The 13,663-nt window shown below is 43.3% G+C and overlaps 1 protein-coding gene across 1 annotated transcript in view; it reads left to right on the plus strand.

The window, feature by feature from the left end:
* CASQ2 (calsequestrin 2) overlaps window positions 1-13,663 on the plus strand; it is a gene marked incomplete at its 3' end in the record, with an annotated part of 62,420 nt that overhangs the window by 27,121 nt on the left and 21,636 nt on the right. Inside the window, exons 5-6 of the mRNA XM_082832360.1 lie at window positions 6,672-6,745; window positions 12,867-12,997. Coding sequence (XP_082688486.1) covers window positions 6,672-6,745; window positions 12,867-12,997 — 205 coding nt within the window. The remainder of the gene's footprint in view (window positions 1-6,671; window positions 6,746-12,866; window positions 12,998-13,663) is intronic.

Raw genomic sequence — 13,663 nt, forward strand, 5'->3', positions numbered from 1 at the left:
GCTTTGTGGCCAGCTTTGGGGTGGGCAGAGGAACATATCAGACATCACCACAACCCACACAGGGGTGATCGGCGTAGCGAGTGGGAGTCAGGAAGAGTCAGGAAGAGAAGGAACCAGGAAGGCCAACTACTTGGGGACACTTTTTTAAACTGCTTTGGCAACAAGGGCCCTATATGACTTAAGGCTTTTTCTGGTGTCTGAGCCTTGGAGAGAGGGACAGTGTTAGAAGGAGTGGGCATAACTATGAAAGAGAATCTGGTAGCATTCGTACGTGTGGGAGGTGCAAATAAGAGCTGCTCGTGACTATTTCTGGAAACTTCAAAATATTTTGAAATTATTTGTAAAGCCATTTCTGCACCCCATCGGCCAACTGGCATCCTTAGTCGTCTCATCAACAACCCACCTATTTTCTCTCTCTCATGACCCAGCTGTCTTCTCATTTACTTCATAAAAGCCTCTATTCACCCTCCTTAAGGGTGTGTTTGTGGGAAGGAGCCTAGCCAGGGAGTTTCAGCCAAGTTCTTTAGGTGACTTTATTTCAATGTTCACATTCCTATATAGATGCTGACTACTCCGGGGTGCTTCTCCTGACCCCTTCTACTTTCTGCTCTTTATTTCACTTCCTTCTATTTCCCTTAATCTTTTTCTGCCTTCCCCGACCCCCTCAATTGTTTCTATCCATTTCCATCCTTCTGTTTCTCTCTCTTCCTCCATTAAGCTCAGGATAGCATATAGGGAGGGAGACGAGGCCAAGATTGGGATAAGAAACACATCTTCCAGGGAATTCCCTGGTGGTTCAGTGATTAGAACTCTGCGCTCTCACTGCCGAGGGCCAGGATTCGATCCCTGGTGTGGGAACTAAGATCCCACAGGCCGCACAGTGTGGCAAAAAACAAAACAAAACACATCTTCCAGTTTATACCTTCCCCCACCCTAGATGAATAACAATAATAGCTCCATTTAACTAACATATATCCTATGCCAGGGCCCATGCAAGGAGCTTGCTGTAGACGCCTTAGTTTCATTCTCACAACTAGCCTGTAAGGCAGTTACCATCATTATCAGCATTTTAATGATGAGGAAATGAAGGAACAGAAGGGTTGAGTGAACTCACCCAGTATCACACAGCTAGCAAATAAATGGTAAAGCCAAGGTTTACACCCCAGACATCTGACTTTAATGCTCATACACTGAACCACTGGGCTGCACTTTCAAGACTTCACAGCTTTGTCGGGTCATGGCACACATGAAATGTGACCATGTTTGTAAGACACATAGTGGTAAACTGGAAGAGATTTACTTGGGCTTAGCAAAAAAAAAAAATTTACCTTCTTAATATAATAATATACAAAATAATAGGAAAGATATCAAATATTACATTGTATAAAACTTCCAAGTAAAATATTTTTAGATTTTGAATGAAAATCTTGTGCTTGTTTCTAAGAATATAGCTTTTGATATTAGGTTTTATGCTTGAAATAGCAACATACAGTTCCTGATCAAGGTGTGTTTTTTTTTTTTTTTTTTGCGGTATGCGGGCCTCTCACTGTTGTGGCCTCTCCCGTTGCGGAGCACAGGCTCCAGACGTGCAGGCTCAGCGGCCATGGCTCACGGGCCCAGCCGCTCCGCGGCATGTGGGATCTTCCCAGACCGGGGCACGAACCCGTGTCCCCTGCATCAGCAGGCGGACACTCAACCACTGTGCCACCAGGGAAACCCCTGATCAAGGTTTTAAATGATCTCTTTGAATTCTGGATAGTCACCCTTGACCAGAGACTTTGCTGGCACATGTGGATGGTGGCAAATGACAGGACAACATTCACTGCTTTTTCTTTGATTGGTGAACCATCTTTTCTTGCCATTGAACAGAATTTAGATAATCTAATCTCTAAATTGTCCTTCAGGAATGTGAGCATTCTTTCCATCTAACAGCTATTACTTTCCTTTTCAATGACAAACGTAGTGTTAATATTTCTTATGATCATTTGAATAGATTTCAAATCCAACAGAGCTCTTTTTTTTTTTTTTTGCGGTACGCGGGCCTCTCACTGTTGTGGCCTCTCCCGTTGCGGAGCACAGGCTCCGGACGCGCAGGCTCAGCGGCCATGGCTCACGGGCCCAGCTGCTCCGCGGCATGTGGGATCTTCCCGGACCGGGGCACGAACCCGTGTCCCCTGCATCGGCAGGCGGACTCTCAACCACTGCGCCACCAGGGAAGCCCGGCTCTTTCATATTATATATTTCAAAATAATAATGAAGCATTTCCTTAGGAATATGCAATTATCGCTCTACTGGTCTTACACTTTTTCTTAAGATTTAAATAATAAAATTACTAGTGAGCCATTTTAACCTCCTTTTTAAGGTTAAATTTTTGCTTTTGAATTGACAAACTTTGTCAGTACACTGTGTATTTCACACGGTCCTTGGAATTTTCAGTTAACTTCATTCAGGATCTCAGCAAGGTCCGGCATGTTTTGAAGCCAATAATTTATCCTTTGAAGAGTTTTTAACATAATTCAGTTTTTTCAATTCACCTCTTAGCTCGTAAACTCTTAGTAAAATTCCCCTGGGACAGTTAGACTGCTTTAGTGTGAAACAGCAGAGACAGGTCTTCTGAATCCATTTCTTCACCTAGAGCTAAGAAGAGAAGGGGCTATCAAGATTTGGATGTTACCAGGATCACCTGTTTAATAACAATCTTATATGTAGAATTCAGACCAACAGGTAAAGTTTATATAACAAAGAATTTCTGTGAATAAATACTGCTTGAATATCAAGATTTTCAGAATGAACTTGACAACACAGTCTTTACACCTTCTTGTCATTACAGCCTCACTATCAGTTCTGAAGCCAAAGGCCTACAGTCCTCTTTAATGAATCAATTAATTATATTATGTCCAATTATTATTTTTGAAAGAAATATTTTTAATTTACAAAGACAAACAATAATACATTATGAAAACTCCATCTAGAATTAGATTGGCTAATTGTTAATATTTACAGGCATTAGAAAAAAGAAAGAAGGCGGCTTCCCTGGTGGCGCAGTAGCTGAGAGTCCGCCTGCCGATGCAGGGGACACAGGTTCGTGCCCCGGTCTGGGAAGATCCCACATGCTGCGGAGCGGCTGGACCCGTGATGGCCCCTGAGCCTGCGCGTCTGAAGCCTGTGCTCCACAACGGGAGAGGCCACAACAGTGAGAGGCCCACGTACCGCAAAAACAAAACAAAACAAAAAAAGAAAGAAGGAAGGTAGGAAGAAAGGATGGTAGGAAGGAAGGGATAAATTGAATAATTCAGAAAATTAAGAAAATCAGTTTTGTCCTCTTTAGGAATACCTAATGCCATATTTTGTTGATAATACTGATTGCGATGATTACTAACCTAATAAACAGATAGCAATCATGCATTCCATTGGTGTTAGTAGAAAAATATGAACATTAGAGTAAATTAAATCAAAAGAAAAAAATTAAATACTTTAGAGTCTCACAAACCAAAAAACTTCACTGATGATAAACAAACTTGGACTAAAGTAACAATCACACCGAGAAGATCCAGTGGGGAAGACAGGGGAGCAGCCTCTCTCTAGCTGTGATGCTCGCTAGTCTTAGGCACAAAATAATTGTTATTGAAACAGAACATTTATAGAGGGAGCCATTGTTTTCAAATATAATATTAACTACCGTAAAGTCTGAATGGCTGTAGAAAACATCTAGAAAGATTTATCGCCAAAAAAATTTATGTCTGTCAAGCTCCTTGTAACATAGCCGTGGCCATCACACACTGGCTGAAAGCATCAGGATGTTCTACTTGGCATTCCCATCTCTCTGTCTGTTTCTTCTTGCCTTTCAAAAGAGGCCACGGTCAGTGGGTGGGGAAGCTAGGAGTGGATAAGGCACCCAGGGAAGCGGTTGTTGAGAGTCCTATACTTCTGCTGTAGTTTGAGGGTGATTGGTCAGGAAAGTTTAATGGAACGGAAGGCATTGGCTTTGCAAATGGTCCCAAGCTTTTCTATAGAACAAGAACAATGGAGGCAGTGGAGAAACTGGAAGGATTTAAAACATAAGTAGACTGGAATAGTCTTAGCAGAAAAGGATGCCTAAGAGATTTGGTACCGGATTAGAAAGGACCTGGAAGAACCGGGAGGCTACATCTTCCAGGGAGGTTGGGCATGAAAGTCCATCTCCAGCTTGAGCGTGTAGCTATGGATGCTAGCGTTGAGCGAGCGTGACAAGAACTTCCTAGGGGAACTCAGCTGATGGTGAAGAATGCCAACCTGGGGGAAATGTGGAGCTAAAGGGTCAATACCCAGTACGGAAAACCCGGAGGGATGGGCAAGAAAGGTGAGAAAATGCTAAGACACGTCTGCAATAAGCTGGAGGTTGAAGGCTGGATGTTCAGGAGCCCATTCCAGAGGGGAATGAGGAAACAAACAAACAAAAACAGGACACGAGGGCAGGAAAAATCTAGGGAATCACATGAGATCAATAGAGCAGAAGACTAGACCGGGTTTCCTGGAAGACAGCTGTTGTTCGGGCAAGGCTAAAGGCTCAACCACAGTTTGAAGCACCAACTTGGGGAATTACCTTTCTCTACCCTTCTTCATCTTGAAAGGGATGTAGATTGGCTCCTCAAGTGAAGAAGAGAGATCTCTGGACACAGATCAGGGCCATTCTTTCTATGACGATAGGGGGTCATGGAGGTGGGGAGAGGTTCACCCGGAAGAGGGGGTCTGGGAAGAGGGGACAGAGGATTCTCATGGAGCCCACTGCTGCCTTAGAGAGACGTAAATAACAGGTACGGCTATAACCACTCCACTTTCTATACTCTCCCACTGTCTCTCTATTCATTCTCCACATCTCTCACCCATCTTCTTCCCCTCCACCTAATCCTCTATCCCAACTCTCAGGTTTTGTGATATATTTTCTTTTTTTTTTTTGCGGTACGCGGGCCTCTCATTGTTGTGGCCTCTCCTGTTGCGGAGCACAGGCTCCGGACGCGCAGGCTCAGCGGCCATGGCTCACGGGCCCAGCCGCTCCGCGGCATGTGGGATCTTCCCGGACCGGGGCACGAACCCGTGTCCCCTGCATCAGCAGGCGGACTCTCAACCACTGCGCCACCAGGGAAGCCCTATGATATATTTTCTGATGACACAACTACTTTTATGAGGAATGAGTTTGTGTAAACGTGTATCAGTTTGTACAGCTGTTCTTGTAAATTTTTCAACCCCTGTCTCGCCTGTGTTTATTGTGCTTTCCTCTATTCCAGCAGCTATCACTTGCATTGTGGTTCTTTAAGGGCCCATAACCCTCCTTGGCTGTGAGCCTTTGAGATCAGTGTCCTTGTCTTACTCGTCTTGGTGTCCCCTGAGTCAGCATGACTCTTGAAATGTTTTTCATTGAATATTAGAAAATTCTGCCTGCTTCTGGGATTCTAGCTAAAGTTTATGCCTCTGATGATTAAGAGAGATGAAATTCCATGAAATGGAAAAAAGGTAATCTTGTTAAGAATGAATCGTAGGATCATTGACTCTCAGGATTATAGACTTTATGCAGAACAACCACCAACACCAACACCATTACCATCACCCTCACATATCAGACAGGAATACGAATGTCTTTACCAAACAATAACTATCTAGGTGTAGTGAGGCACAGCATGGCCACACTCATGTGGTCTCATGCTTATCTTGACCAGTTTAGATTCAAGTTTGGGGCCAGAATCAAGCAAGGGCTTGGTTAATTTTTTTTTTTTTTTTTTGTCTGCATCGTACCTTAGTTGCGGTACGCAGGATCTTTGTTGTGGCACTCGGGCTCTTCGTTGTGGTACACGGGCTTCTCTCTAGCTGTGGCGTGCAGGTTTTCTCTTCTCTAGTTGTGGCACGCAGGCTCCAGGACATGTGGGCTCTGTAGTTGCGGTGTGTGGGTTCCGGAGTGCGTGGGATCTGTAGTTTGGGGCATGAGGTCTCTAGCTGAGGTGTGCGAGCTCAGTAGTTGTGGCGAGCGAGCTTAGTTGCCCCGCGTCACGTGGGATCTTAGTCCCCTGAACAGGGATTGAACCCGTGTCCCCTACATTGCGATGTGGAGTCTTTACCACTGGACCACCAGGGAAGTCCCTGGGCTTGGTTAATTTTAAGTCATCTTCAGGAGATCAGAATGAAAAAAGAAAACTTAAAAAGAGGGAAAGAAAAACTAGGAGTTACCCAAAGAAGTACTCCTGTTAAGAAGTTTAAAATTCTTCTGTGATGTCATTTTTGATTGAGTTGCTTTGCATACTAAGTGGGTTTTCTTCTTACTCAGTGCTCACTTACACAGCAGTACTCTTTAGAGAGCACACGTAACTAGCAGTGAGTTTGAGTGAAAAAATTTCTTTTGGTTTTTCTCTCCCTTGTCCTCTCTTTGTTTCTTCTGTTTTCTCCTTTCTGTCACCCAATTTCCTAAAACACAGAAAAGTGTGATAAAGAGTTCCTCTTTTGGGTGATAGAATGCCAGTCAGTTCAAATTCCTTGGGGTTTAAAATAGTATCAAATAATTATCTCTCTAAATAATGGCTACTAAATAACTATCCAATCAGAATTAATTGGTTTCCCACTTTCTCTACGTTATTTAAAAAGAGAAATTTCTGATGCAGTGTGTATCTTGAAAATGTCTCTCCATTTTATCTTCTTCCTCTTAGATTACAAGGCTTTTGAAGAGGCAGCTGAACATTTCCAGCCGTACGTCAAATTTTTTGCTACTTTCGACAAAGGGGTAAGTACCTATGAAACCCCACTTTAACCGCTTTAAAGATTGAACTTCCCACCACTTTTCTTTTGGCCACATTAACCATCCTCTATCCATTAACACTTTCTCCAGAAGCGTTAGAAATATGACAGTAAATATGGCAGTGAATAAGAGATGAGTATGAAGATGATTAATTCAGAATCTCTATAAGCGTATTTCTGAAAGCATCCAATAAAGAGAGATGAACCACTCTTTATCACCTTCAACACTAAGAATGGGAAGTGTGTGAGCCCAGAGTGTGCCAGGACACTGGTCACTGCTTCCTTTTTGTTTAGGGCCATCCTCTGCCTTCCTGGGGTTGCATACTTCCCCCTCTACTGGGTCAGGATGGGGGATGAAGTGGAGAGGAGCGCGGACCATCTGAAGCCCTGGTGCTTCAGAAAGTTACTTTCATCCTCAGGAGAAGCTATTGATGTACTTGTCTGTAATTCAATGGATCTATATTTTCTGGATGTGGCAAGTTCTTTTTTAAGCCAAAGAACAGCAGAGATAGAGGGATCTTGAATCAATGGGTAATTTATCTGGGGTCTACTAAGGTTGCAGTACTCCATTCTGGCTCCAGTTACTACTAAAATGGCTACTTATTGAATATTTTCTGTGTGTTGGGCACAATTTGATATATTGCATCTATACTATTTCTAATCCTTTAAACAACTCCAAAACAGCTCTGAAAAGTAAAATACCCTGTTTCCCAGATAAGAAAAACGATTTAGAAAGGTTAAGTAGTATCCAAGTTCTCCAGCAAATTAGTAGTAGTGCTGAGATCACAATTTAGGACAATCTTTACCTAAAACTCATGCCATTTCTTCCGTACCACACCATTAAGCAGAAAACTCTGTATCTGCCCCTGAGATTCAGGGTGCACACCCACACACCCACATTCATACTCACATCCACACAACACACACAGAACACACAACACCCATATAACCACACACAGTACACACACTCACACAACATACAAGCATAACACATACCTCCTCACACAATCACACTCACACCCACACATATATAACACTCCCAGTGCACATACATTCAAACTTACATCCACGCCCTCCTACACATACGTACCCCAACTAAAGCCCTAAATCACAACGTTTACTAGAACAAATAAATCTAGGACAAACTAAACCCTGATCAAATCCAAGTGGTAAAAGTTGAAAGTAAAAAAGGTAAAAGTTACTCCTACTGAGGAGTAAGGCATTGAAGAACAGTGCTCATTGGCCTTGCTACTTGGAGGAGTTCAAGTTTTCTGTGAAAAATAAGAGGCAGCCTGTAGGTGCTGGAGCAGGGAAGGAGTATGGTGAAAAGAGATTGCATTAAATATATAGACATAACCACTTCTATGGGTCTGACCCCAGTCTACAAGCCTATAATCCAGAAGGGAGCTCTATAATCTAAGTAATGTAATCTAAACTTGAAGAAAGTTTACCCTAATGGTTTGGATTAGAGTTGGGAGAGAGCTTGAACAAGAATATCAAAAGGAATAATAACTATCATTTATTAAGTACCTTTTATGTGTCAGGCTGTGTGCTAAGAGCTTTACACAGGTTTTCTCATTTAATCCTCTCAACACCCCTGTATAAGAGGATTAGGATTCTCAGCCTACAGAAGCTGAAACCGAGGCACCAAGAGATGAAGTGATCTGTGATTTGCTCAGGGTCACACAGTGAGTAGGTTAGGCTGACTTCAAAGTCAACTGCTCTGTACTGCTGCACCCCAGAGAGAGAAACACTATGTGTCAAATGATTAGCTGCCTCCTGGCACGTAGTAAGCACTCAGTAAATGTTAGCCAGTACTATTGCTAAGAAGAGGCAGTCCTCTAAGCCCAGGAGGATGGAGGTTGGGAGGGGATATTAGTAGAGAAGGGGAGGTCCAGAGGAGTCTAAAGGAAATTCATCGCTGGCATTTGGTTACGCTGGGCCAGGAGTGAATAAGGTGGCTTCTGGGTAAGAACTCATCTGAGGAAAGAGAGAGTCAGGTGGGCAAGCCAGGCCAAGCAAGAAAGCCTCAGTTCTTAGAAGGCTGGTCCAATGCTGAGTTCAGGGTAGTTTCTGTTTTTAGGTGTGCCTCCTGGCCCGACCATACGGCTTCATATCTGTGGACCACGAAGAAGGTGAGGTCGGGCTATAATCAAAAACTCAGAAGGTTCTTCACTAAAAACTCTGTAAGACACTGAGTCATAAGTGCCCTTGTTCATAGAGACTTGTGGGATTTTAGAACATTTATAAAGAGAAAGATGCACTCTCTACCTCTGTAGAGAACACAGAAGGAAGAGCTGTTTCACTGAGCGGACCGGATCGTGCCCTTTGGGACTTGAGAACTTGCACTCATCAGTTGCGGGGTGGGGGAAACGGTGGTGTCCAGAAGCCATGGCTGTCCCCAGTCCAAGCCTCAGTGGTGTCCAGCAGGGGGCGCTAGAGCAGAAGCGGTGGGTGGAAGGACCTGGTTGTGAGACACATCCTAGGGAATCCCAGAGGGACCTGGGGAAGGGGAGGTGCTTTCTAGACGTTTGAAGTCAGGAGAGGCAAGGGCCCGGGAAGCCCTAATACAGTCCCAAAGATGACAAACTAACTGGCAGAGGTTGAGATGACTAGAGGACCTGGCCTCTGTTGACATGAAGGAGAGAAAGACGAGAGAAGACACACCAATAACTTAAGATCGCAAGTCTCTGCTTCAAGACAGCAAAGATTGTAAAGCTACTGAAAACATTAGGAAATCTAGGAAGAAGAATCTATATATAGGAACATAAGATGGGGTGATGAGCTCTAATCTCTACAAGCTGGGAAGACATTCAACTGGAAGGATCTTTCATTTATTGATTCATTCACTCACTTAGCAAGCATTTATTGAGTGTCTGTTATGTGCCAGGCACTCTTCCAGATGCCAGGGACACAACGTTGAGCAAAACAGATTCCTATCCTTGTAGAATTTAGAGTTTAGTCTATGGGATTGGTGGGTAAGGTCTGGGAAAGGAAAAGACGGGAAGACAGAAAGTAAGTAAACAACCCAATAAATATATGATATTAAATGTATTATATGAGTTGGAGAACTGTCAAGAGGACGAGATATCAGGGCCGCTGATGTAGATTTGGGAGTTTAGTAGTTTCCAACCACTGTCCATATTGGTGTGCCCCAAGGAGCTTTTAAAAGCAAGGATTCTTGAGTCCCATCTTGGAAATTTGGATTTTTCTAGCATTGCGGCCAGGCCCAGAAATATGCATTTTTCTAAAAGCTCCCTGAGAGATTTTACCTGACACACAGGTTTGGGACCAGCACTGATCTGTGGATCTTGATCCTACATCAAGCCACACAAGGGCCTAACCTCCCTGAAGCAAATGGAGCAACAGTGAGAGGGCTAAGGATGGTGTCCACTCTGTGGCACCTCACAGCCTGAAAAATGTCAGTTCTAATCATCTCATGCTATCTCCCACCGGCCTGTTCTTTTCTTGGAGTGAACAGTGAGAAGCAAAATCAGTTTTTGAACCATATTGGTCCAAAAGAAGCTGTGATTCTCTAAACAAAGTTGATGGGCAAGACAGAGGTTGAGAAAACCTAAATTCATTGAGTTGTTTTCATCTGCAACAACCAAAATGGCTTGCTAACTTGTAGAAAAACATCTGTTATCAAAATTCATACACATGCAAATGTCAAAAAAAATTGTACTTTGTAACTTTCTTGTCTTTGGCATACTCCATTCCAACTATTTTTTTTTAAGTACAAAAGAATTAATTATACGGACCTCTTGAGTTTTTAATAGTAAAATCCATTCTTACCATCCATGAAACAGGTCTCCTCCCAGAACAGAACCTTGGATATAGTAGACCCCACTAAATATTTATTGAAGGAATGAAAGAATCAATGCCTCAATCAATCAAATCTCCTTCAGTCTTTACCATCCAAGATACAATTAAAAGAATGGAATTCTCTGAGATTCAAAAGAAGGAAAATCTATGGTAGTGATGGGGATATAGTGAACAGGTCTCTGGAAAATTTTGCTCAGGGTTCCAAAGACTTAAACTTACAAACATCATAATCCAACTTTACATTCATGGTCTTAACACTACAGACCCTAACATACACACACATAAACACATGCACACTCAAGTGCATAGGTGCGTCTCCACTGCTTACCTCAATGGAGGGCCTGATGAGCTCCTTTTCACCTTCAGGAAGCCTTCGTTCTAGCAGACTGTGCTAGGGATGAACTGATGAGAGCATGTTACAAGAGGTAGAAGGAAACCTCTCCCTGTGACATGCGCAGTGTCAAGGCAATATTTAAAGACATAAATTCCTTTCTGTACAGTGTCAAGAAGAAGGTAATTTTCAGATGAGAGGAAAGTTGGAATGGAGGCAAATTGTTAGTTGAGAACAATTTGAGAACTCAAATTGTGCCTCAGGTCTGTCATTTGTAAAATAAGTATAATAATAGTTCTTACCTCATACAGTCAAAGTGGGGATTCATAAAGTAATCAACTGAAAACACTGCAGCGGTGCCTGGCACATGGTAAGCACTCCATATGTTTGCTATTATTAGTTTTTGCTCTTCTGCTCACTTCCTACTTCATATAAACACAGTTTCCTGGTTCCTAGAATATGTAGTATGTGAACTCAGAAAACCAGAATCCAATGTCATTTTCAAGCCCATTCTATGATGGGCCCAGCTTTGTGAAGAACTGTGCGTAAACCCAAACAGTGGTTGTAGAGTTGCTCTTTCCTCCCTTCCTCCAACCACACTCCTCACCCCCACCCCACTGAAGAGGGAAGAAAGTAAGAAAAAAAACCCACACCTTCTTGTCCTTTAAAACCAAATCAGCATGACCATTAAATCTCTTTGACTGCGGCTCTTAACACAGCTTGTTTTCGTTAGCTCTGAGTAGGGTGTTGGTATTTCTTTCCCTTAAGTCCTTAAGAAATGTCTTTTGGAATAGAGTGACCTGGATGAATAGCAATTGATGACAAAAGCCATAGGGATACCAGTGTGTGCTCAGAATGGACCTCCTTGTGTAACAGCTTATGTAATACCCAGTTCCTCCCCGTCACCAATTAGTCACGGCTGCCCTGGGCCTCCACACTGTTGGTTACCACCACAGGGCGTCAGCTCTTAGGCAATTCCTCTTTATTTTCAAGGGAACCACTGTTCATCCCTGTGCTTTCTTGGACCACAGCTTTGAACTAGAAAAGAATGGCATTTGGTTTTCTACAGAGCGTTGCACATTCCAGGCCTCTCAAATCATTTCACAAAAGGAGATGAGAGTTCAGCAGCTCTGCAGGCGAACACAGCAACCATTCTGCCCTGACCAGACCGCGTGGCCACGTTAATGAAGAGCGCAGATGGCTCCCAGGCTATGGGCTGGCTCCCCATGCTTTTTATTTGGTACAGCATGAGCAACTCATCCCAGCTTGCTGGGTACTAACCCAGTGTTAGCACTGAAAGTCTGAATCCTGGGAAACCCCTCCACTCTGGACAAACCAGGATGGTGGGTCACCTTCTGACATGTAACTAACCAGACAGTTCCCAGAGCCTGAGAAACCATAAAACAAGCCCAGGACTGAGAGACAACCCTTGGGCCAATGCTTCAACCAAAATAGCAATTAGGGTTTATGAGCTGATCGAGGACAGATTCCCGAGTTGGCCTCTGATTCTGAGTACCTGTATGATTTAAATGGTTTCTGTCAATTGCCTGTTCTATCAAAACTGATTCAATTAAATCCATACATCCCAGGACACTGAACATGATCTGTTGACATTTGCTTCCTCCTCCAGCCCCTGGCAAATACAGTAGAGTGGTGGTGATAATGGAATTAAATTTCCCACCTTTCATTCTGACTGCTCTCTGGCCCTGATTGGATCTCATTTGCCAGAGAAGTTTTTTTCTATCTGTCCTTTGATCACAAAAGTAGATCGGTCCAGCCAGGTGGACCGATGAGTTAGGTGATGAGTTCCTATCATTTCAATGTTTAAGTAAAAACCATGCATACACTTTCATGTCTTTTGCAGAGAACACACACACTTGTAGCCGGACAACCCATTGCTACTCTAGACTAGTGTTCAAGGAAACTATTGTCTTACTTCTAACTGTTACAGGTTGCAAAGAAATTGTCCTTGAAGATGAATGAGGTTGACTTCTATGAGCCATTTATGGACGAGCCCATTGCCATCCCTGACAAACCCTACACAGAAGAGGAGCTTGTGGAGTTTGTGAAGGAGCACCAAAGGTGTCCCAGATGGCATGCAGGGGTGGGGGCAGGGGGGATCCAGGGCCTGGGAGATGGAGAAAAGCCTCTCAGTCCTACCATTTCAGACCCCCAAGGGCAACAACCTGGAGTTAGTAACCGAGCAGAACTGAACTCAGTAGTGTGGCTTTGTTGGTCATTGATCAGCGGCAGGGATGTTGCTATATTTTCTGAATATGGGTCTACACTTGCAAACAAGGTTAGACCACCTCCCTGCAGTGAGGAAATCACCTCATACAGTAGGATGTAAGTAAATTCTACAATGATGATGATAGTGATTTAGTGACAGCTTCCTAAAGTACTATGTTAGGTGCTTTTGGAAACTATATTACCGACTCTTCAACATTATGGGGTAATTATTATCATCCTAATTTTACAGATCAAGGAATTGGGCTCAGGGTAGTTGAGTAACTTAGTCAAGGATGAACATTTTATGCCTAGAACTTCTGGGAGAGGAATCGTTGATACCACCAGCTCTAGCATGGATCAGCAAGCTTTTTCTACAAAGGGCCAGATAATAAATATTTCAGGCTCTATGAGCCAGATGGTCTCTGTTGCAAACACTCAATTCTGCCGTTAGAGTGTGCAAGCAGTCGCGGGCCATATGTAAACAAATGGGTGTGGCTGTGTCCCAAAGGAAATTTATTT

Source organism: Leucopleurus acutus (assembly GCF_964270905.1).
Source record: "Leucopleurus acutus genome assembly, chromosome: 2".
In the NCBI taxonomy this organism is placed as follows: domain Eukaryota; kingdom Metazoa; phylum Chordata; class Mammalia; order Artiodactyla; family Delphinidae; genus Leucopleurus; species Leucopleurus acutus.